At 45.8% G+C, this 24478-nt stretch overlaps 2 protein-coding genes across 7 annotated transcripts in view; one reads left to right on the top strand and one right to left on the bottom strand.

Annotated features, from left to right (window-relative positions):
* Positions 1 to 7388, bottom strand: part of ZNF341 (zinc finger protein 341) — a 34901-nt gene extending 27513 nt beyond the window's left edge. For 3 of the 5 annotated variants that reach the window (XR_012896581.1, XM_075901512.1, XM_075901514.1), the window contains exon 1: positions 7278 to 7388. Coding sequence is in view for 2 of the 5 variants with exons in the window: in XM_075901512.1 (XP_075757627.1) it covers positions 7278 to 7308 (31 nt within the window). In the remaining 3 variants the exon portion in view is untranslated. Of the gene's footprint in view, positions 1 to 5170; positions 5989 to 7277 lie in introns of those variants that run through there. The other 2 variants (XM_025184797.2, XM_075901513.1) reach the window with 2 other exon arrangements.
* Positions 7389 to 11287: 3899 nt separating this feature from the next.
* On the top strand, positions 11288 to 16781 carry PXMP4 (peroxisomal membrane protein 4). 2 transcript variants are annotated; one of them, XM_006123323.3, is made up of 4 exons: positions 11288 to 11511; positions 13401 to 13463; positions 14332 to 14530; positions 15195 to 16781. In XM_006123323.3, exons 1-4 carry the CDS (start codon positions 11303 to 11305, stop codon positions 15456 to 15458), a joined length of 735 nt encoding a protein of 244 aa, XP_006123385.3. In that variant the 5' UTR covers positions 11288 to 11302; the 3' UTR covers positions 15459 to 16781. The 2 variants fall into 2 exon arrangements, with proteins under 2 accessions (XP_006123385.3, XP_006123386.1); XM_006123324.3 differs by lacking the exon at positions 11288 to 11511 and adding an exon at positions 11523 to 12173.
* Positions 16782 to 24478: the final 7697 nt, after the last annotated feature.

The raw sequence follows: 24478 nt of genomic DNA, 5'->3' as shown, positions 1-24478 counted from the left end.
ATGAAATCAGGGCTTCTTGCACAAGAACTATGATGCTCCCACTCAGGAATAAGCCCTTTTGCACAACTGTTCTTGCGCAAGGGGCCAGTGTAGACAGGCAACATGAATTTCTTGCGCAAGAAAGCCCTATGGTTAAAATGGTCATGAAAGCTTTCTTGCGCAAGAGAGTGTCTACACTGGCAAGGATGCTCTTGAGCAAAAGCACATCTCTTGCGCAAAGGCACATGCCAGTGTAGACGCTCTCTTGTGGAAGAGTTTTCATAGACGTAGTCATATAGTTTCAATCACCAAATTGCAGGATTAGGAACTTATATTGTAAGCTCTGGCGAGCAGGGGCTGTTTCTTTACTTGTTTCTGTAAAGGACCCATCACATTCCATAGCACTACAACAACACCTCTAATACCTGCCCCAAATGGGAGTATGGGGATGTTTTTTCTAAACAATTATTTTAACTGTTAAATAGGAGATGAGATCACCTAGCTCCAGCCCCTTGCCCCAGAATCTGGTTTTGAGGCATGCTGTTTTACTCATCACATCAGGAAGCAGATAGGAGTCCCTGGAAGTTCTGCCATGATTCTGTGTGTACAACGAGACATGGCTTCTCTTCCCCCATTTCCTACTTTAAGAAACCAGCTTGTAGGGAGTGGCACAGAATCCCCCCAGAATCCAAGGGCTGTTGCTGTGTATCTAGGTGGGATGCAGGGTGAAGAATCTTCTACACCTGCTGGGCAAACAGCACAGCTGGAGGCTGAGCAATTTACTTCAGAATCAGAAGTATCCCTATGAATAATGGTGAGAAGGGTAGGTGGAGAGCCTTTCCCTTCCTCACTCCCCAGACAGGAGCATATCTGTAAATCATGCCAGATGCACCTCTTATCAGTGCCAGATGCTGTCTTCTCCCCTTCTACATCAGATGCACATAGGAGGAAAGACTGTGAGAATACATGGTTCTGCAGCCCCAGGGAAGGGAGAGAAGAGCAGCTGTTATACAAATCATGCTCCTTTACATGGACTGATTCTGGAATACTCTAGAGCAGCGGTTCTCAAAGTGTGTGGTCCATGGACCACTACGGGTCCATGACCATCCTGCAGATGGGTCATGGATTCAAGGCATGCCCCACAACCTAGGAGCCTGCGCTCCTTTCCATACTGAATACTGCAGGAACATGCATATTTTGTTTTGATTTTGTTTATTTGTTTTTTTAATTCCAAGAGAAACTGTTATTTTAAAATACACACATATATTTACAATTGCTCCCCTGCAGTATTTTCAAGGGAATCACTGCAGACTCCTGCATCAGATCCAGAAAATGAAACTGACAAATTTATTGTAATGTCCAAATGGAAACAAGCAAGCAGCAGGAATAGTGAGGAGAGAATGTGATACCTAGCATGCTATTTTAATAGTTTATGGTAATAATTAAAACTTTAAATTACTGAAGCTCAAGAATTAAAAAGAACCAATTTGTGTTAATACAGTCAAACCTCTTTAACCCAGCAACCCTGGGAAACAAGGTTTGCCAGATTAAAGCTTTTGTCTGGCCAGGGAGAGAATGAGGGGAATGGGGATAGAGTTCTTACCTGGTGCTCCACATCCCCCACCACTCCCAAGCAGTGCCCCCTGCCACTATGGGACAGCAGGGCAAGCCTCTAGCAAAGCGTGTTGCTGCTCTGCTATTCCCCAGCAGGAGGGGAAGGGGTATGGCAGTGTGCAGAGCCACTTCTGACTCTGCTTGCCAGGGTCCATGCCACAAGTGTTCCCAAATTAGGGACATCCAAAATACAGTGGCTATAGCATAATAATGCCAGGAGTGCCAAACTCAGCATGTGAAGGGGGCCAGGCTACATTTTTAACAGGGCTGTCGATTAATTGCCATTAACTCACATGATGAACTCAGTTTTTAAAAGTATGATTAAGTTGTGATTAATTGCCATGTTAATTGTACTGTTAAATGATAGACTACCAATTCAAATTTATTATTTGTTTTTCTACATTTTCAATTACAACACAGCACTGTACTAAGTTTATATTTTTATTACAAATATTTGCTCTATAAAAATTATAATAGTATTTTTCAATTCACTTCATATAAATACTGTACTGCAATCTCTTTATCATGAAAATTAAATTTACAAATTTAAATTTTGTTACATAACTGCACTCAAAACAATGTAAAATTTTAGCACTTGGAAGTCCACTCAGTCCTACTTCATGTTCAGCCAATCAATACGACAAACAAGTTTATTTACGTATATGGGAGATAACGCTACTCATTCTTTATTTGCAATGTCACCTGAAAGTGAGATCAGCTGTTTGCATGGCACTTTTGTAACAGGTATTGCAAAATCTGAGAGGAATCAGGTATGAATCATGCTTTCAGAAGTCTTAAAAGAGCAACATTCCAATATGGAAACTATAGAACCCACATCATCTTCAGCCTCTGTTGGTAGCATCTGACTCAGATGATGAAAATGAACATGTGTTAGTCCACACTGCTTTGGATTGTTATCAAGCCAAACCCATCATCAGCATGGACACATCATAGTTGAAACATGAAGGGACAGATGAATCTTTAAGCACATCTGGCACATAAATATCTTAGGATGTTCTTGCACAAGAAGCCCGCAGTGTAGACACAAACTTAGGCTATGTCTACATTGCAGTTGCTTTTGCGCAAAATCTTGACACCTGTCTACACTGGCCGCGAGTACTTGTGCAAGAACACTGATGTTCTAATGCATAAAATCAGTGCTTCTTGCGCAAATACTCTGACGCTCCCGCTCAGGGATAAGCCCTCTTGTGCAACTGTTCTTGTGGAAGAGGCCAATGTAGACAGGAAACATCAATTTCTTGTGCAAGAAAGCCCGATGTTTAAAATGGCCATCAGAGATTTCTTGCGCAAGAGAGAAGCTACACTGGCACGGATGCTCTTGTGCAAAAGCACATCTTTTGTGCAAAGGCACATGCCAGTGTAGACGCTCTCTTAGTCAAATACTCTAACACAAAAACTCTTGCATTAAAGAGTATTTGCGCAAAATCTTGCCAATATAGACGTAGCTCTAGGCTGTGTCTAGACTGGCAAGTTTTTCCGCAAAATCATCTGCTTTTGCGGAAAAACTTGCCAGCTGTCTACACTGGCCGCTTGAATTTCTGCAAGAACACTAACAATCTCATGTAAGATCGTCAGTGTTCTTGCGGAACACTGTTCTTGCTCCCGTTCTGGCAAAAGCCCTCTTGCGGAAATCATTTGCGCAAGAGGGCCAGTGTAGACAGCACAGTACTGTTTTGCGCAAAAAAACCCTGATGACTAAAATGGCGATCGGGGCCTTTTTGCGCAAAAGCGCGTCTAGATTGGCACGGACGCTTTTCCAGAAAAAGTGCTTTTGCTGAAAAGCGTCCGTGCCAATCTAGATGCTCTTTTCTGAAAATGCTTTTAACGGAAAACTTTTCCGTTAAAAGCATTTGCGGAAAATCATGCCAGTCTAGACGTAGCCCTAGTGTATAATGCCAGCACTGAGGCCAGGTCTACACTGACAGAAAAAAAGGATGCAAGATGCACAACCCCAGCTACATGAGTTAAGTAGCTGGAGTTGACATACTTTGCACCAAGTTTCTGGGATCCCAAAGCAGGTGGTCAACCGGAGAAATGCTCCCATCAACTTCCCCATCAGTACGAGCGCTGATGGGGGTGCCCTCAGCATTTGATTTAAACCTGCTAAATCAAAACCCAGAAGATTGATTGCCAGAGCATCAATCCTCCAGCATGTGGAGACGTGGCCTGAGCTAAGTACTTCACTGATGGATGTGAAGATACATCTTTTCCCCAAGGTTGAAAGCCACTGTTCTAGGCCAGTGGTTCCCAACCTTTATTATGCTATGGACTGGCAAACGTTTGCCAGACCAGTAACATTTTATTTGCATATTTCCACATTAATTATGCAAGTATGCAAATAAAATGTTACCAGTCCACCTAGCCCAACTCAGCCCCTTGCCCCAGTGTCTAACACCCTTTGACCCCCCCTCCTATGCCCCATGTCCTTTGACCCTTAACCTCTGACCCCTACAGTCCACACCAAAACCCTCTTGCCCCGTGACTTTACCATGCCCTCGCCCATAATCCCTTTGCCCCCATGCCCACACTCATCAGAGCAAGGCTGACCCCTCCAGGGAGCGTGGCCGTTACTGCCACATGGGCAGGGACAGCAGCCCTCCTCCTTCGTGCCTCCTTCTTCCTAAGAGCATCTTGCACCTCTATGGGTAGAGGGGGAGCGTGGACCCTGTCTGTTTGCCACTATGGGGGGGGAGGGGAGGGAGGGAGATGCTTCCTGCTCCACTGCCTCAGCCCCAGCGCTACTGCCAGCAAAAGCGGCTGCATGAGCAGGAGCCCTGGAGAGGCATATATTGTTCCACCTCAGCCTCAGTACTGCCACCTGCAAAAGTGGCTGAGTGGGCAGGAGGAGGAGAAAGAACTGCAGAGCTCTGGGGAGGCACTTCCTACTCTACCTCCTCCTGCCACCACTAGCAAAAGCGGTGGCGAGGTCGGGGGAGCAGTCATTGGTGGCATGCACACCTCCCTCCTTCGTGCCCCCTCCTTCCCCACACGTGGAGTGGGGAGGAGAGAGGAAAGCACTTCCTCCTACGCCTCCTGAGCTACCACAGATGCCAGAGTGAGCCGCCAGGAACAGCCAGCTCAAGCACCAGCAACCGGGCCACAAACCGGCAGTTGGGAACCGCTGTTCTGGACTACTGTATCCCTTTGAGTTATTTGACTTGCATACTCACTTTAAAAATTACTTGCCTACAAAATCACACATAAAAATACAAAGTGTGCAGCACACTACTACAGAAAAATTGCTAACACATTTTTACCATACATTCATAAAATAAATCAATTAGAATATAAATATTGTGCTGTACTTACATTCAGTATATAGTACTTAGAACAGTATAAACAAGTCATTGGATGAAATTTTTGTTTGCACTGACTTTGCTAGCCCTATTTATGTAACTTGTTGTCAAACAAAGCAAATATTTATGAGATGATGTACCCCAGAAGATCTCTGCATACCCCCAGAGATACATGAACCCCTGGTTGACAACCATTGGACTGAGAAGAATGGTCTTTCTGGCCATGAATCTAGTAGCTATCCCATCCCTCCATTACGAACCTGATCCACGCTGCCACTTACAGCTCAGAATGAACCAGTGTCACAGAGTGCTGAATAAAAGATCCACATTTATTATTGAGGAGCTGAAAGGGAACTGGCTCCCGACTTGCAGGGAGAGGGGACGGACATCTCCAGGGAGTATGTCCTGCTCCCTGAGCCCTAGTAGTGAGAGTGGGGTGAAGTCTCATTGGAGAGAAGAACTTCCCTGAGGAAGGTACTGGGTCAATCAGAAGAAGGGGCAGGACGACTCCCCTGGGCCCTGCAGGCTGGGTCCCTCAGGGGACTTGGAAACAGGGGAGGGGTTCCCTAGGACATACAGGAACAGGATCTCCCTGGGATGTCCCACAGCAAGAAAGGGTCTTCCTAGCCCTGCGCTCTCCCACATAGGGATATGGGGGGAGGGGGAATTCCCAGAGGAGGCCACTGCTCTAATTGGGCATGGTCTCTGTAAGAGTTCCCAGAAGGGCATTGCTCCAGGCTAACTCGGTCTGGCTGGAGGGGGGAAAGGGGTCACTGACAGGCTGAGTCTCTGGAGGGGGCTCTCCGGGGGTGGGCACTGCACCGGGCAAGCTCTCTACAGGGACTGGTTTCCAGGGGGGAGCACTACTCTGGGCGGGCCAGGTCGGGGGAGGGGGGAGATAGGGTGCTGTTCCAGGTGGGCAGGGTCTATGGGAGGGGGCTGCTGCTGCACCTCCTGGCAGGCATGGGTCTGAGGGGAGAGTCTATTGCTAATCCCACCGGGATTGCTGCTGCTCCTCGGGGAGGACCGGGTCTATGCGGGGGTCCCCTGTGAAGGCCGGGTCTCTTGTGGGGGGGGGGGGGCGGCGGGTGTTGCTCCAGGTAGGAGGGGGTCTCTGGGGGAGGGAGAGGCTGCTCCAGCCGGGCCTTCTGGGAAAGGGGGGGAGATTTGCTCTGGCCGGGTCTGAGGGGGGGGGTGCTCGGGCTGGGTCTGAGGGGGGGGGCGCTGCGGCCGGGCCGGGTCTGGGGGGGGGTGCTCGGGCCGGGTCTGAGGGGGGGGGGCGCTGCGGCCGGGCCGGGTCTGAGGGGGGGGGTGCTCGGGCCGGGTCTGGGTGGGAGGGGCGCTCCGGCCGGGTCTGAGGGGGGGGGCGCTGCGGCAGGGCCGGGTCTGAGGGGGGGGGTGCTCGGGCTGGGTCTGAGGGGGGGGGCGCTGCAGCCGGGCCGGGTCTGGGGGGGGGGGCTCCGGCCGGGCCGGGTCTGAGGGGGGGGGGCTCCGGCCGGGCCGGGTCTGAGGGGGGGGGGGCTCCGGCCGGGTCTAAGGGGGGGGGCTCCGGGCGGGCCGGGTCTGAGGGGGGGGGGGCGCGGTCCGGCCGGGCCGGGTCTGAGGGGGGGGCGCTCCGGCCGGGTCTGAGGGGGGGGGGCTCCGGCCGGGTTTGAGGGGGGGGGGCTCCGGCCGGGCCGGGTCTGAGGGGGGGGGCTCCGGCCGGGCCGGGTCTGAGGGGGGGGGGGCGCTCCGGCCGGGTCTGAGGGGGGGGGCTCCGGGCGGGCCGGGTCTGAGGGGGGGGGGGCGCGGTCCGGCCGGGCCGGGTCTGAGGGGGGGGCGCTCCGGCCGGGTCTGAGGGGGGGGGCTCCGGGCGGGCCGGGTCTGGGGGGGGGGGCTGCGGCCGGGCCGGGTCTGAGGGGAGGGCTCCGGGCGGGCCGGGTCTGGGGGGGGGGGGCCCCGGCCGGGCCGGGTCTGGGGGGGGGGGGCTCCGGCCGGGCCGGGTCTGGGGGGGGGGGGGGCTCCGGGCGGGCCGGGTCTGAGGGGGGGGGGGCTCCGGCCGGGCCGGGTCTGGGGGGGGCTCCGGCCGGGCCGAGCGGATCGCTCTGGGAGGGCCGGGTGTCTCGAGCGGGTTCCCCTGGCGACGCGGGGGGGAGGGGTTGCTCCGGGCGGCTGCGGGGGGAGGGTGGCCCTGCCTCCTGCCTCTGTGCGCGGCTGTTCCAGGAACCCTCCCCCGGCCGGGCTGCCTGGGGCGGCCCCGCGGCCGCCGAGCCCCTGTGCAGTGGAGGGAGGGGAGACGCCCCGCGCGGAAGAGCCGCGGGCCTGCCTGGCGCTGCGGCGCCCCCGGGAGGTGTCGGCTCGCGCCCGCCCGGCCCCGCCGCCCGCTACCTTCCAGCGCCTCGAATATCGCCTGCGCCATCTTGGAGCCGCGGCGGCCGGGCCCGAGCCCCCTGCATGGGCATTGTGGGAAGGGAGGCGCCGCCGGCCGCCAGGGGGAGCTGCGCGCGGGTGGGCTGGCTGGGCGGGGAGTGGGGGTAGAGCCCGTGGGGGGGACTGTCCCCGTGGGGGGTAGAGTCCCCGTGGGGGTAGAGCCCGTGGGGGGTATGGGCTGTCCCCGTGGGGGGGTAGAGTCCCCGTGGGGGGGCTGTCCCCGTGGGGGGTAGAGTCCCCGTGGGGGGGTAGAGCCCGTGGGGGGGGTGGGCTGTCCCTGTGGGGGGTAGAGCCCGTGGGGGATGGGCTGTCCCCGTGGGGGGTAGAGCCCGTGCGGGGGATGGGCTGTAGAGCCGTGGGGGGGGGGGGGGGCTGTCCCTGTGGGGGTAGAGCCCGTGGGGGATGGGCTGTCCCCGTAGGGGGTAAAGCACCTGTGGGGGATGGGCTGTCCCTATGGGGGGGGGGTAAAGCCCCTGTGGGGGATGGGCTGTCCCTATGGGGGTAAAGTCCCTGCAGAGGGGGGGGATCCAGCTGTGGTTTAAAGGTCCTATGGGGGATGGGGTGTCTTATAGAGAAGTCCTTATTGGGGCGGTAGCATATCTGTATGTGGGTACATATGGCGTGCAGGGACGGAATTGCCAACAGTATAGCTGAGCAGGGCAGGGCAGTGGTGTTTCATCTGGGAATGGTCACACTCACAGAACTCTAGGGATGTTTATTGAACAGAAGTTCACAAATTGCCCTAGATGTGACTATAGCATCAGAATGCAGATCTCTGAGCTGGAGTGAGCACCAAAGTTTGTATTAGTATTGGGGTTATAATACAGAACATCCACCTAGAGAACACAAAAGCTCCAGAATTGCAACTTTTTAAAAGCTGATTGGAAGAATAAAAACTAAGTGGTTCATGTTGAAAACAGTTGAGAATGACACCTCCGTATGAATTGGTACCAGATACATACAAGGATGCAAATACATGTGGGGACATTTCCTCATCTGCCAAAGTTGGTGCTTCCTCTAATTTAACATTCCTTGATTAAGTATTCCATGCCAGCAGCACAGCCCTAAATCCTAACTTGCCTCCTTGAAATTGGTTTATTCTTTTTAGCTTGTGTGCTGGTCTAACTACAGAAGCACAAGTTACAACTCCACAGATACAACAAAGAAGAATAAGAGATTTAGAGTCCTTTTTGTGTGTGGAAAAATGAAGCATCTCTCCACAAACTCGCAGCACTTTTTAAGCATGAATTTGCTTTGAATGTACATATGACTCTGCGAATTAGAGTTATAATTAATTAGAAACTTGGTCCTTTAAGAAAGTTAGCATTTCATCAGTCTTTTCTTTGGGTCAGAATGTTAAAGATATTTAGGTGCCTAAAAATGCACTGGGATTTTTCAAAAGCAGCTAGAGCTCTAACTCTCAAAATCAAAAATGCCATTAGGTGCCTATATGCATCTTTAAGCACCAAAATGTATTTTTAAAGCTAACCCTTTTTCCTGAATGATCTTTTAAATGGAGTAAGAGACTTTAAAGGGTTCCATATGGTTAAACATAACAGATCTTGTGCATAGGCTATATTTGAGGAAATTGGGATATAAATAAGGTAAGGGTGGGAGCCACAAATGTGCTTAAATGCCTGAGTCCTGTTGTTAGGCACAACTGCAATCCACAGAACTCCCACTCATTGCTCTCTAATCCTGTAGGTGCCTAAATGTGTGTTCTGTCTACATTTGTGCAGTAAAAAACCCTCAATGCAGATGTTTCAGCCCCTGAGCATGCACACTGTAGCCCCATTCTCAAGATCCCACCCTAAATGATTAGTAATTGTATCTAATAACTCAGGTATTTAATTGGGGTCACTGTGATATCTCTAGACTATCTCAACCATTTCTCTAAAGTTAATTGACATTTAACAAATCTATTGGTAATGACTCAGTGGTAGGAATGAGACTGGACATGTGTCAAAAGTTCTCAGTGGTAGATTAAGACTTAGCTTCTATGGCTGCATACTAGCCCGGGTATCAATGTTTGAAATAAGAGCTATTGTGCCCTCTAGTGATATAAGGGGAACTACAGGGCATTAATCATAAATATGGTTAGGTGCCTAAAAATGTAGGTAGGCATCTAATTAAATTTATCAAATTTACCTAGAGCTCTAACTCACAAAAATTAACGGAAGTTAGACCCCTAGGTAACTTTGAAAATTCCATTAGGTGCCTATCTGCATGTTTATGCACCATGCAACTGGCCACTTGCTATTCTGCTGAGGGCTTCCTCATGCAAGACTCTGTAACTTTTTGTCCTCTAATTGCATGTGTACACAAGGCAGTTAGAAGAGAGTTAGGAAAGAGGTGTGGACTTTTCTGATTCTACTTAGTGATGGAGACTAAGTCGATCACAACAGTTCACAGAGGACTATCAGCACCTGTCATAATGGGAGATCAGACTAAAGGCAGAGTTATAACTGGCCGAGTTGATTTAGTTGGAATTGGTCCTGCCTAGAGCAGGGGGGGCTGGACTTGATGACCTTCTGAGGTCTCTTCCAGTTCTATGATTCTATGATAATAACAACTTGTTTGATTGTATCAACACAAGCAAGACCAAAATATGTTATAACATAGCTAAGGGTAGGGTAATATCATGCATGTAGCACTGATTAAAAGTGGTAACATCTGTGATGTAATGGGGCCTAATCATAAAATGTTCCCCTACAGGTTTATGTGTGTTTCCATTTCTAATATCTAATTTGTGTCCATTTCTCATATTATTGGATGTATGGAAAAGCTTCCATATGAAGACAAACTGTAATGACTGTTTAGAGATGATATGAGTGAGAGGATGATACATGACAAAAGATATACACAATAACAAAGGGCGTAATAAAGGTAAATAAAGCATTTCAATTACACTTTTACCTACAGGATAAAGAGTTATTCAATAAAACTAGGTTTTTAGGATTAGCGTTTTATTGGTAACTATGGTAAATATTATTTCACTGTACGTACACACACAGATTTAAAAAATATTCCTATTGATAATTTAGTTAGGAAAAATAATAAAAATGCTGCTTGAGAACTTAGAGTCCCACCTTAATGTGCATGGAACATGTTTTAATATCAATATTAGCACAGCTGACTTAAGAATATGTATATATTTTGCCCCATGATGTTGACAATTGAACAGTTTATATAAAACGTTTAACTTTTTGAATATCAGCATTTACTGTCATTGTCTGCCCTCTCCATAGTTTCCTACAACTTTGAAATGTAAATAGATTTTAAAAAATCAAAACCAATACTTATGCAGTTACAAAATTAACCTGAAATATGCTTTAAAATAAACGTTGCTATCTCTCAAAATTATAAAAATGCTCAAATTCTGCCAAGCCTAGAAAAAAAAGGAGTAAAAAAAGATAAAAAACCTTTTAAACACAATACACAACTAACCTGTGGGACTCCTTGCCACTGAAAACAGTAGTTCATAGATTTTTTTTAAAAGGACTAGACATGCAATGAGAGTTATACTGAAGAGATTAGAGAGCATAGTTTTCTGTTAGAAGGAAGATAAAGTTACATCCCACCACAAAGCCATCACTAAACGGCAGAGGTTAGGAAGAGACTTTCCTTGGGCAGGTTATTCCATTCATGCCCAGCACAGGGTTTCGTGCCGGTCCCGAGCAAGTGACACTTGGCGAGGCGAGGCACTGCAGCCAGTGGCCCCGCAGTAGCTGTGCCGCGCTGTAGGGACTGAACTCTGAGCATCATCCCCCGGGCAGCCAAAGAGCGCCCCCTCGCAGCAGCCCCCATTGGAAGAGGTCGCTTCTGCTCTGGCCAATAGCCGCAAATCTGGCGGGCGGTGCCGAAGCCCTGTGACCTTTCCCAATAGGCAGACCACTCTTGAGAACGTGCCTTGAAGGGGCAGGGCGCAATCTCCCATTAGTCGCGAGTTTTGATGGATGGGTAAGGCAGCCTATGGGCGTGCGATGTGCTCTGTGCAGCTGCGGAACCTTGCCCTGGCCTTCGCTGTCCGCCCGGACTGTTTGCAGCGGTGCCACCGGACCCCGGGCGGGCGGGCGGCCATGGGGGCCCAGGGCGTGCTCCGCGCCGTGCTCCGCACCGTCAACTCCCTGCTGCAGCAGCGCAGATACCGCGCCGCGCTGGCCGTGCTCAAGGGCTTCCGCAACGGAGCGGTGTAAGCCGGGCTGCCGGGCCGCCTGCGGGGGCTCCTCGCCTTCTCCGGGCCCGCGCTGTGCCGGGGGTCCCCCCCAGCCCCCCTCTTCGAGCCGCCCTGTCCCCACCCCCGGGCCAGGCGGGGGAGGGGCTTTCCTTCGGGGCCGGGCCCATGATGTTCCTTGTGCTGCCCCTCTCCCCAGCAGGCTGCGGAGAGAAAGCCCCCCTGGGAGCAGCCTGTCGCTTGTTTTAGGGGGCTCGTTAAAGCTTGCTCCAGCAAGGGGTGGATCGCAGATCCAGAGGAAATATTGTAAATCCAGCTGTCTCTGTGGGGTCCGCTTCAAGCACAGTCTTACCAAAACTGTTGCTCCCAGGTTACGATACTTACCCCACTTTTTTCAGGCTATTTTAAGAGTTGTATTCTGCTATCTGTTGTCTCATCCCATGTGGATAGTGACTTCGGACCTTGGCCTGCTTATGTTGCAATTTGATGCCACTGTCTCCTGCATAGTGTGTTGTGACACTGTGAAGTGACAAGTTGCTCTGGATCTGATGGCAATTTTTTAAAAAAAAGTGACCTCCTGGACTGATTGGGAAAGGGATGCAGCTGACAGTCCAGTTGTCTTTGCTTGACAGAAAGTGCCTAAAGCAAATTAGACTCTCTGATATTTCCAAACTTGCTGTGTGAGTTGCTACTTTTTTAACATACCCATAAACCAGCCCTTTGATTCAAAGTACCAGCATGTATTGTCAGTGTAGTGCTTACTGTGGGCTAAGTGCTTTACAGATAAGTAGGGCAATTCTCTTAGCCCCATACAAAATAATTTACAGTCTGTGTCTTAGTTGATACCTTTCAGAGACGCTCTAGATGCATTCAATTGAGTTGTGACTAAAAACCATACATTGTATAGTTGTTTAAAAAATGCTAAAGAAGAAGGCTTTATTTCTAAAGGGGAGGGGGGTCAGACCTGTTGCCATTGACTTGAGTGGGAGCAGAACTAGGCCTTTTATCTTTATTTGAGGAAGAAAACATATTTAGGTCTAGGGATGTTAAAAATCAATTAATTGAATAATCAAGTAACCTCATGAATTTGTATCGGTTAGTTGACTGTTCTATAGTCCCCAGAGGCGGGGTCAGCAGCCACTGTATCAGAGGCAGCTGTGTAGGGTGCCTGGCAGGAGCTGGTCCATGAAGGGAGCCAGTTTAAAAAACAGCTCCCCTTGTGGACCAGCTGCCTGTTGCCCTGTGCTGCTGCCTCTGAAAAAGCGGCAGCAGCGTGAGGTGGCAGCAACCCCATCTAAGGGTGATCTGAGCTCCTGAACCTGGCGTGAGCTGGAACTGAGCTGGGCTACCTGCCCGCCTGGCTCCTAATGCACTTTAAATGCAGAGCCACAGCAGGGTAGGTTCTATACTCTGCAGGAGCCAGAATTGAGCCAGGCTGCTGGCCAGCCTGCTAAAAAATTTACTAGTAAGGATGGGAGGAAGGAAATGCATGTAGTCTATAGCATTAACCTAGAAGCTTTTGCTTATCGGTTAATTGACTACACTATTACATCCCTACTTTTGTCTTGTCTGAACAGTGCCAGTAAAACACACCCAAAGGCACTGCGAAGTGCACTAATGTGTTGTGTTCTGAAGGCCTTGTGTGATTCTGCTGGTGCACTCTAAAAGGCACTTGGTTTATGTTAATGAGCTAGATGTTAGAGTGCAACACTTTACAAATCACACCACCCTGGTTCTTTGATCGAATTATCAGGTGATGTGTTGAAATGGACTTCAACTGATTAGCCAATGACTTGTGGTTTATTCCACTATAATATAAGGATTAAAAGATCAATAGTTGATTACAGTAATTTAAAAAAAATACATGCAAACATTGTATGTATGCATATCATCATTTTCTTTTGCAGCTATGGAGCAAAGATCCGGGCTCCCCATGCTCTGGTGATGACCTTTCTCTTCAAGAGTGGAAGGTACACACATTACTCTTCCTTTCTGGCCTTCTCTGTAATGAAGAGTGCATGCTTCAGCCAGCTATTTTTTAAAAGTGAACCTTTTGCAAACACCAGGCATGTTCAGGTCAAATGACATGAACATTTAGTTATGTTGTCATAACTAAATGGGAAAATCCCACAGCAATGTAACTTTTTAAAAATACAAAGGACAAGCAGAATGCAGCCTGTTTGAGGCTCAGGAAGCTGATCCAGCTAGGCCTTGGTTATGCAAGGAGAACTACCATTTTCCCCTGCTGGGCTTATCTTGTTTCAAGCAGTGTTAAACTCCACCTGTGCAAATTGTATAGATGAGGAAAGCCAATGGATGGTTGTACTGGTGCAGCTGCTCCAATGGTTGACTGTCCATTTCTGGAATGATGGTAAATCAGGGTAAAAGGAGACTTAGACTGGATTCTGATCAGTGACCTAGCAGTGAAATGAGCCATCCTCACATATTTGTTTTTGTTTAGCTCACTGGTCCTGCTGGATGTTCCTGGACCAGAGAGCCCAGGGCCAGGAGCGTAGTCGCAGAAGGGCTGGCAGCATCCTGTGTGGGGTAGTGGACTGGAGAGTTGGTAGCAAGGGACCTCCCCTGGCCCAGCAAAACCGGTCCCAAGAGTGACAGACCTGTATTTGTATTACAGTAGTGCCTATGACCTAACAAACAATAGGCCTCATTGTACCAAGTGCTGTACATAGATTTGTAGATTGTTCCTGACCCAAAAAACTTAGCCTAGGTAGACCAGGCATGCGTCAGGAGGGAGAAGGGGATGCAACATACCAGCAGAATGAGCAGTGTTATGACAGTGTTATTGCTTTACTAATGCTTGTTTGTTCCTTTGCTCAGTTTAAGAGAGAAACTGAAAGCGATTGCTCAGGCCACATATACTCATTCCCGAAACCTGGCGTATTTTGTGTTCACTTACAAGGGGCTGATGGCACTGCAGTCTCGACTACAGGGAAAGAACTTTCAGTTGCACTCCTTCCTGGCAGCCTGTGTTGGGGGCTGGTTAGTGTTTGGTGAAAATAATCATATCAACAGCCAGGTAAACAAACATGTTTGTGGAGTTTTATCTTTCTGACCTTGCCATAAAAAGACAATCAACAACTACATGTTGTGTAGCTGCTGGTTTGACTAGGATTTAAACAAACTAAAAAAGACTGATACTGTAAGCTGTGCTTTTCATAGTTAGCTCATTTACTGTCAAAGCCTAAAGGAGAACTGTTTGCATCAGAGGGTAGTGCACACAGCACTGGGAGCCAGATGACCTACCTTGTATTCCCAGTTCTGCCACTGACTCACTGGTTAGCCATGGGGAAGTCACACAGGCCTTTTCCACACACAAACTTGCACTGGAGTTACTGAAGTTGTGGTGTGAAACCACACAACTGCTGCAAAACTCTTTGGACTCACTTAGTTTGATTTAAACCTGCTACAGCTGCCAACACAACTGATTTTCCAAGTGGTAGCATGTTGCACCGGATGAAATCTATTGCTCAGCAGAACTAGAGTGCCAATAAGCAAACCAGGAAAATAATCATGTTGGGAGGATACAAACGTACTTCAGTGTTGAAGGCAATTTAATTAGGTAGTGAATTATGGTCCAATATTAATCTTTTCTGTGTCTTTAACTTCTAAACTGCTTGATTAGGTCAGGTTTGCTAGCCATGTTACTGGACTGTAATTCCTTGGGTTTTCTCTTTATGTAGATAAACATGTACCTGCTGTCTCGTATTCTGTTTGGCTTGTCACGACTGGCAGTGGAGAAGGGTTATATCCCAGAACCCAAGCAGGACCCTTTCCCAATCTTTGCTGCTGTGACTTGGGGGATTGTTCTGTGGCTCTTTGAATATCATCGGCACACTCTCCAACCCTCTCTGCAATCTTCCATGACTTACCTGTACGACGACAGTAATGTATGGCATGACATTTCTGACTTCCTCATTTATAATAAAAGCAGTGCTCAAAAGTAATTTGCTAATCCCCAGCAATATTTGAATAATGGCACACATTCCCGCAACAAGGGGTGGGGGTGGGGGAGAAGAATTCTCTACTGTCCTTGATTTACATGTTTTTATTATTAGCACCTGTCAGACAAGATTCCCTCTTGTATTTTGCCAAAATGTAGCGATCTTTTCTTGGCTCTCTATTGGCCATACATACACTCCACAGAAACCTGTCCCAGTGCCACAACGAGAGTGCAAGGTTCTCAGATTAATTTGGATTAAAAAAAGCTTTTTCTGCAAGAGACCTTATTTTCCCTACACTGTGAGGGTGCATCTACACAGCACAGTTATTTCGAAATAACTTCTGTTATTTCAGAATAACAGTGCAAATGTCTACACAGCAATTCTGTTATTTCCAAATAATTTTTAAATGATGAATGGCTTCTTTTGAAATTGTTATTCCACGAGGAATAACATTTATTCTGAAATGGCTATTTTGGAATAGCAGTAGTGTGGATGCTCCCCAGGGCTATTCAAAGCAATTACTCCCCAGTTCCTCGTGGGCTATAAATCGAGGTAGTACGTCCTGCCTTGGACTAATTTTGAGGCTTCCCTGTAGTGTAGATGTGCTATTTCAAATTAAAATATTTTGGAGTATTTCTTCTGGAACAGCTTATTCCAAAATACGTGCACAGTATAGGTGCACCCTAAGAGTTATTTATTTTTTAAGAAACTAAATGCGCTGATTTTAAACACTGACGGCTCAAAAATCAAGTGTGAATATAGTTTATATGATGTAGAAACAAAATATGGTGAAGGGAACTAATAGAATGCTCGTGACCTCTCAAGATCACTGTTAGCTTTAGAAAGAAAGGTTATTTCTAACCATACCCCTCTGTCTTGAGTGTTTGTGATCTGATAAATGTATTTATATTCTGCTGTGAAATCAAAGTCATTTCAGAAGAAGGTCTTGATCTCCATGAAGTATTGGAAATCTAGACTAAAATTAATGCATTTTTTTCAGTGAGTTTTCTGTATAGTTTTCCCCCCTGAAGATAACAGTATATTTGAATTTAAAATCATTGGGCTTCTTTGGGATAAGAATGGTACCTGGTGTTCTGAATAACCATTTATGCTCAGTCTTGTCATTCCAAATGCAGGATATTTCACTGAGTATTCTCCCTATTTAATTACTAGCAAGTTAAAATGTCTAAACTTTTTTGAAAGGACATTAGTTTATTTTTAATGTTAAACACATACATGTTTATACAAAATATGATGAAGCTTGTGACCTGCACTCAAATACGATGATGATGGGAGCTTTATAAATAAAAGAAATGATTAACTATTCTAATGAGGTTTCTTATTCAGGGAAAAGATGTAGTGTGTTCTTTATGCATTTTCTCAGCCCCAGCCTTTGTCTGCACTGCAAATAAAACAATCTAGCTACACTAATATTTAAACACAATTGTAGCAAGCACGGTTTTACTCCTGGTACAGTTGAGATGTTGGATTAAAATATAGTTGGTTCTTCCTTTTTTAATGGTATAGTGTAATTACATTTAACATTATTAAAGTAGCCATTTTATCACATAGCAATGTATGTTACTGGGGCTGTAGCAAAGTTTTCATTAGGTAGATAAGAAAGACACCTTCGGTTTAATCAGAGTAAATAGGACTATAAATCTAGACATGCTGATTATAGAGTCATAATCTATTGATAGGTTTAAGCATCTATAAAGCTTTTGTAAGCTGTTACTCTTAAAATGTGACACCATAGTTGTTTTGGTTATGTCCAAAGAATTACTGCTGCAGAAAAATATTCCAAATGGTTTGTGTGGGCATTTTAGAGATGATTGATTAAGCTGCCTGTGCTTACCATTTCTCCTCTATCTCTGGAAGGTGAGAACACCATTTCTGTAATACATAAGGCACTATTGCTAATGATTCATGTGCTGTAAATGATCCCTATTTCTTCCTGTCAGGACTTGGTGCACTCACTTTTCTTCCTGAGCTGCTCTTGTACCTTCAAGTACCTTGTCTGAGTCCAACTGTCAGTGCATCCTCTCTGCTTCTCCATCCAGGCCATGTTTCCTTATCTCCCTGATACATTTGTTCACCATGATGCTTTGCAGTCATTTGCCTACAAGTGTGCCCCCAAATTCCATCCGTCACATCTTTAGGGTACCAGTGAAATGGGACATATGCTAGATATCTTCAGACTGAGTTAGTTGGTAGTGAAACTTGATCATTCAGGCTGTATGCCTGGTCTGTTTTCCTTGTTGCTTTAATCCCTTTTATTATCTTCTTTGTTGTTTTATTTTTCTCTGTCCACATGACATCAACTGATCCACTTCTCTAGTTTAATTATGCAGTGACTTACAATGTAACCTAGCTACCCTTCAGGACTTTAGCCCAATTTGACTGATTCCATTTGCTTAGAGACTGACTTTTTGTTATGAACCTTGGACTATGACTTCCATACAGTGGAGACAGCTGATCAAATCTCCTGTAATAAGATTTTACAAGTGAGAGATTAAAGAGTTTGAGCCCATCTTGTGCAAATCCATGGTGTTACCTTTCCCTCCTGAGCCCTGTAAGGAAGATTCATCAATGTAAATTAAAGCTGGTATTGATCTTGGCCAAAAGGTTAATATGTCACACTAGACCTAATTTGAAAACACTCCTTTAATTGTTCAAACTATTATAACAAATGCTGAAAACTTGAGTTGAACCAGTGGTCATCAGTGTTTCAAATGATTTATGCATTTATAATTTGCAAAAAGACTAATTTTGATTCATTTTTGTATAAAATATATCATTTGAAGTTTCAGGGTTTATTTTCATTTCTCATATTACAGACACTTTTTTTGCTTCTTTAGAATCGCTATTGTAATCTACATGGGTGACGTCTTTGCATTGCTCATGTTTTGTCAGCAGAATGCTGTACTTGAAGTGTAATTTTAAAAGTGCCTTTTGATAATGTTCAACTTAGTGTAGAAAAAAAGATTGCAGAGTTTGCTAATTTCTTGTGGGATAGTGTCTTTGACAAGATTTCAGAAGACCACTTTCAAATCTATTACCTGACAGCTATGATAAAATTGACAAAAATCTTCTGAAAAAAGTCAGGTTTATAAACTAATATTAGTTGCCTCATTAATTACATTCACTTGTATAACAAAATACAAAGACAGCCAACTGCACGAACTATGTGTTGATAGAAGTTGTAACTTCTTGATTGTGTAAGACAGTAGCATCTTACACTTGGTATTCTTTAAAATTTTTAAACTAAACTAAAACCAAAACTACCTGATTTAAATAAAAACCCTACCCGTAATCTAATTATCTGTAGGAGAGAATGCAGGCAGAAGCCCAGCAGCAGAGTAAGGGCTACCCTGTTTACTATACCCAATATAGCATGTATGATTACCTGCCCTATGGACAGGTGGCGTATGTGTGCAATCAATGCAAGGAGCTCCTGGCCCTCAGAGACCATGTACGGTACGGGCTTTGGAGGCCAGGGTGGCTGAATTGGAGGAGCTAAGGGAGGCCAAGAGGTATGTAGACGAGGCTTTCCAGGACACTGTAAAACTGTCCCACCTCAAGTCAGACAGCCTCTGTGCTGTTAAGGAGGGTGAAAGGCTCAGGGAAGGACAACAGTCAACTGGAGCAGAGGGAAATGATCCCATAGATGGGATCCTCCTTCCAGATGATGTTGTATCCTCTTGCACTGAGCATTCCTCTCTGGGGGAGGGAACTCCAGTCATTAGGAAAAGGCAGGTGTTAGTAATGGGAGATTCGATCATTAGAAACAGATAGTTGGGTTTGTGATTACCGGGAGAACCATATGGTGACTTGCGTGCCTGGTGCGAAGGTTGTGGATCTCTCAAGGCATCTAGATAGCCTTATGTGTAGTGCTGGGGAGGAGCTGGTGGTCATGGTAATGTAGGTACCAATAACATAGGGAAGGGTAGGAAAGAGGTTCTGGATGCCAAATTTAGGCTGCTAGGAAAGAGATTGAAATCCAGGACCTCTGTGGTGGTGTTCTCTGAAATGCTTCAGGGATGGTGTAGGTGGAGCTTGGTCCTGCCTTGAGGGCGGGGGGCTGGACTCGATGACCTCTTGAGGTCCCTTCCAGTCCTATTATTCTATGATTCTATGATTCTATGTGCAGGGCCAGGTAGGCCAGGAGAACTTCAGAGATTCAGTGCATGGATGAGACGACAGTACAGAAACTTATTAGGAACTGGGGAAACTTTTGGGATAGGGGGAGCCTATGCAGAATGGATGGGCTCCACCTAAACCACAATGGAACCAGACACTGGCACTTAACATTAAAAAGGTCATAGAGCAGTTTTTAAATTAAGGACTGAGGGAAAGCCAACAGGTATGGAGGAGCACATAGATCAGACAGAGCCATCTCTTAGGGGAGGGTCTATTAATAGAGATTTTCTATGTTCAAGTAAGGAGGAGAGAATGGAATATGATAAAGTGTGGGTAAGATCAGATGGAAAACAATCACATGAAAAAGAGTCTAACACTTCAAGATATGGCAGACAGATAAATAGTGACAAATTATTAAAGTGCTTATACACAAACGCTAGAAGTCTAAGTAATAAGATGGGTGAACTAGAGTGCCTTGTATTAAAGAAGGATATTTATACAATAGGCATCACAGAAACTTGGTGGAAGGAGGACAATCAATGGGGGACAGTCATACCAGGGTACAAAATATATCGGAAGGACAGAACAGGTCATGCTGGTGGGGGAGTGGCATTATACATGAAAAAATGTAGAATCAAATGACATAATCTTAAATGAGCCAAAATGCTCCATAGAATCTCTATGGGTAGTAATTCCATACTCTAATAATAAAAATATCACAGTAGGGATATATTATTGACTACCTGAGCAGGATAGTGATAGTGACTATGAAATGCTAAGGGAGATTAGAGAGGCTATTAAAATAAAAAACTCAATAATAGTAGAGGATTTCAACTATCCTCATATTGATAGGGTACATGTCACCTCAAGATGGGATGCAGAGTTAAAATTTCTTAATACCTTAAATGAGCAGCTGGTTCTGGAACCCACACGGGGAGAGGCTATTCTTGCTTTAGTCCAAAGTGGAGCGCAGGATCTGGTTCAAGAGGTAAATATAACTATACTGCTTGGAAATAGTGACCATAATGTAATAAAATGTAACATCCCTGTGGTGGGAAAAACACCTCAGCAGCCCAACTATGTGGCATTTAACTTCAGAAAGGGGAACTACACAAAAACAAAGAGGTAAGTTAAACAGAAATTAAAAGGTACAACGACAAGAGTAAAATCCCTGCAAGCTGCATGGAAACTTTTTGAGACACCACAATAGAGGCCCAACTTAAATGTATATCCCAAATTAAAAAAGCACAGTAAGAGAAACAAAAAAGTACCACCATGGCTTAACAACCAAGTAAAAGGAGCAGTGAGAGAGAAAAAGATTTCCAGGAAGCCTTTGCTAAAGTCCCTCACAAAAGGCTCTGAAGTAAAGTAAGTTGTAGCATAAGAGGGAAGGTCCTCCTGTGGATTGATAACTCGTTAAAAGACAGGAAACAAAGGGTAGGAATAAATAGTAAGTTTTCAGAATGGAGAGAGGTAGCTAATGGTGTTCCCCAAGGGTCTGCCCTGGGACCAATCCTGTTTATAAATGATCTGGAGCAAGGAGTAAACAGTGAGTTGGCAAAATTTGCAGATGATACTAAACTGCTCCAGGTAGTTACGAACAAGAGGCTGTGAAGAGCTTCAAAAAGATGTCACAAAACTAAGTGATTGGGCAACTAAGTGGCGAATGGAATGGAATGTTGATAAATGTAAAGTAATGCACACTGGAAAAAATAAACCCAATTATACATACAATATGAGTGGGACTAATTTTAGCTATAACTACTTGAGAGATCTTGGAGTCATTGCGGATAGTTCTCTGAAAACATCCACTCAATATACAGCGGCAGTCAAAAAAGCAACAATGTTAGGAATCATGAAAAAAGGGATAGAAAATAAAACAGAACATATAAAAGCATGGTATGTCCACATCTTGAATACTGCATACAGATGTGGTCAACTCTTCTCAAAAAAGATATATTGGCATTGGAAAAGGTTCAGAAAAGGGCAACAAAATGATTAGAAGTTTGGAACAGGTCCCATAGGAAGAGAGATTAAAAAGACTTGGACTTTTCATCTTAGATAAGAGGAGACTAAGGGGGGATGTAATAGAGGTCTGTGAAGTCATGACCAATGTAGAAAAAGTGACTTAAGGAAAAGTTGTTTACTTGCTCCATAACCTAAGATATAGGAGACACCAAATGAAATTAATAGGTAGCAGGTTTAAAACAAACAAAAGGAAGTTTTTCTTCACACAGTGCATGGTCAGCCTGTGGAACTCCTTGCCAGAAGAGGTTGTGAAAACCAGGACTTTTAACGAGGTTCAAGAAAGAGCTAGATAGATTCATGGAGGTTAGGTCTATCAATGGCTATTAGCCAGGATGGGTAGGAATGATGTCCTTAGTCTTTGTCAGAGGCTGGGAATGGGCGATGGGAGAGGGATTACTTGATAATTCCCTGTTCTGTTCACTCCCTCTGGGGCATCTGGCATTGGACACTGTTGGCAGACAGGATACTGGGCTAGATGGACCTTTGATCTGACCCAGTATGGCTGTTTTTATGTTCTCAGTGAAAAGCCATGCTTATTTCCCCTAAAAAATATGAACTAAATTTCTGTTGGTGATAATTGTATCTGGTCTTAAAGCTCTGTAGTTAGCTACAAAACACCTTTCAGGGAATTGCTTCTTGCTGTTGTTCACCTGGTTGTTTTTTGCTTAGGCATTATCTCCATCTTTTTCATGACTGTGGAACTAAACTCTTGTCAGAATTCTAGCATCATTCCTTCTCCTCATGAATCACTGACCTCGCTTTGATAGTGAAGCATATCTAGGTCAGACGCTGGTTCACAGAGCCAGCTGCTGCCATCAGAAACCAAACTAGAATCTCACCACAAGTAACAAGTTCTACAGATTGGTGGCCATTAGCTGTGTTTTTTAAAGATGGTTGTTTTCCTGCTGTGTGTCGATAGAACATTAGTCTGCAAGTCACTCCCTTTCCCAGGGAAATAATTGGAACAATTCTTCATTGGTACCAGCACACGTCACTCTTATGCCCATCTATCTGGCTGTAGTGAAGCCCTTATGCCACTGATGAGGCAGAACAATACTAGTGTGTAATAGGGAAGTGAACTAGAAGTAATGTGTCTGTCCATCGGCAGACTTGTGAATGTAATGTATGTATTCCACTCTCTCCCCCAATGTATTGTCTGGACAATTCTCTTTGTGTTCTTTTCATTAGCATTAAAACCAAATAGCAAAAAAAGAGAGAGTTGTGAAGCCATCTGTAGAACAGCCATCTCGTCCACCCAAGAGGGGCACGCCATTTTTCCAGCACCAATCTCTAAATCAAAACAGACACGAAAACAATTCATGTTTATCTCAGCCCAAAGTTGGATTGTTGCTTCTAACCAGTGGCAGAACTCTGTGAGGGGCTAAGTATCTCCTCGTGTCACTCACTGCAATGTCAGGGAAGGCTCAGCACTGTGGGATGAGGTCTTGGTTTGCCAGGACTCTCCTGCTGCCACACAGCTTTATCTCTGAGGTTTCAGTGTGCAGAGGATTTTTTCAGTGTGTACTTCACAGGCCAGGCTTTCTGTGAAGAATGCTTCCATCGACCTAGCCACTTCTTGCACAGAGAGCTAATGGTTCTGTAGTGACGGAAAAACCACTTCAGTGTAGGCTGTGTCTACACTGCAAGGTTATGCCAGTATAATTACAGCACTGAGGTTATGCCAATATAGCCCCATAGTGTAGGCATGGCCTTAGGATTGCAGAGGGATGTCTTCAGGGGTTATATAAATATGTGAGTACGGGAGAAATCTAAATGGGTTCAGGATATCTGAGTAACGTTATGGCACTGACAACTTATCTGGTCCTTGGACTGTACAGTACGTAGGGCAGCAGGGCAAATCTATGCTTGTCAGTTGTCACTTTAAATCTTTTCACTTTAGATTCAGGAGAGAATCTGAGAGGTGCTTACGAACATTGCAGTTGTTGTAACAGGCTGTGTGCATAGCATGTTGATAAACCCCCACCAGTTAATGTCTGTCCAAATACTAAATGTATATGTACTGGGCCAGATCTTCCGGAATGGCCAAAGAACACAGGGCGGTGTGCAAAGAGGCCTGATGATAGCGCAGCATGACTTTCTACCTCCATGGTAGAGCAGATCCTCAGACTTCAGCCATATTGCAAAGTCCATAAGAGACCAAAACACAAACCCAGACTCAGCAGCCATGTGTTCTCTTTTCTGCAGCAATGCCCTCTTTCAACTCTGCCCTGCCCAAGAATCACCTGACATTCGAGTGATCCTTTCAGGCCAAGTAAGCAACCTTGGTGGGACGCTTACATGGGTAGCGCGTGAAAGCCAAGCAGCCCCCTCAGTCCTGAGGGTTTGGCTCATTGTCTCTGGAGTTAAGACCACTTACTGTCAGCTCCCTTTGTGGAAATTCCCTCCCAGGAGAAGAAATGCCTGTACTCCAGATGCATTTGTACTGACTCGGTACAAATGTGATCCTTAATATCAATCATTCAACTGTTTGCTATTTGCCCTTTGAAAAGCTCTTCCTGGATCAGGCTGGCCTTGATCTCAGTGGAGTCTATGCTATTTCTAATATTGATTTTGAAGTACAGCCAGCAAAAGAGCAGCACTTTCTGTGAATTTAATACACATGATTATGTGGGTTTTATAATTAAAATCAGTGTTCTGTGGCTTCAGAGACTTTTGTTGTCAATTTTCTACATTTGTATGGATGACTTATAACATGGGCACAAGGGGGAGGGGCTCTAACAGACACTATAAGAAAATTGTTTCTATGCTTTTAATTCTAGCTGTCTATTTTAATTTACAATTATTGTATGGGGGACTGACATACTGAAACCCTGGCTGTCATATAGAACGTATGA

This window comes from Pelodiscus sinensis, chromosome 18 (assembly GCF_049634645.1).
Source record: "Pelodiscus sinensis isolate JC-2024 chromosome 18, ASM4963464v1, whole genome shotgun sequence".
Taxonomy (NCBI): Eukaryota; Metazoa; Chordata; order Testudines; family Trionychidae; genus Pelodiscus; species Pelodiscus sinensis.
This window is presented reverse-complemented; position numbering and strand designations above follow the sequence as displayed.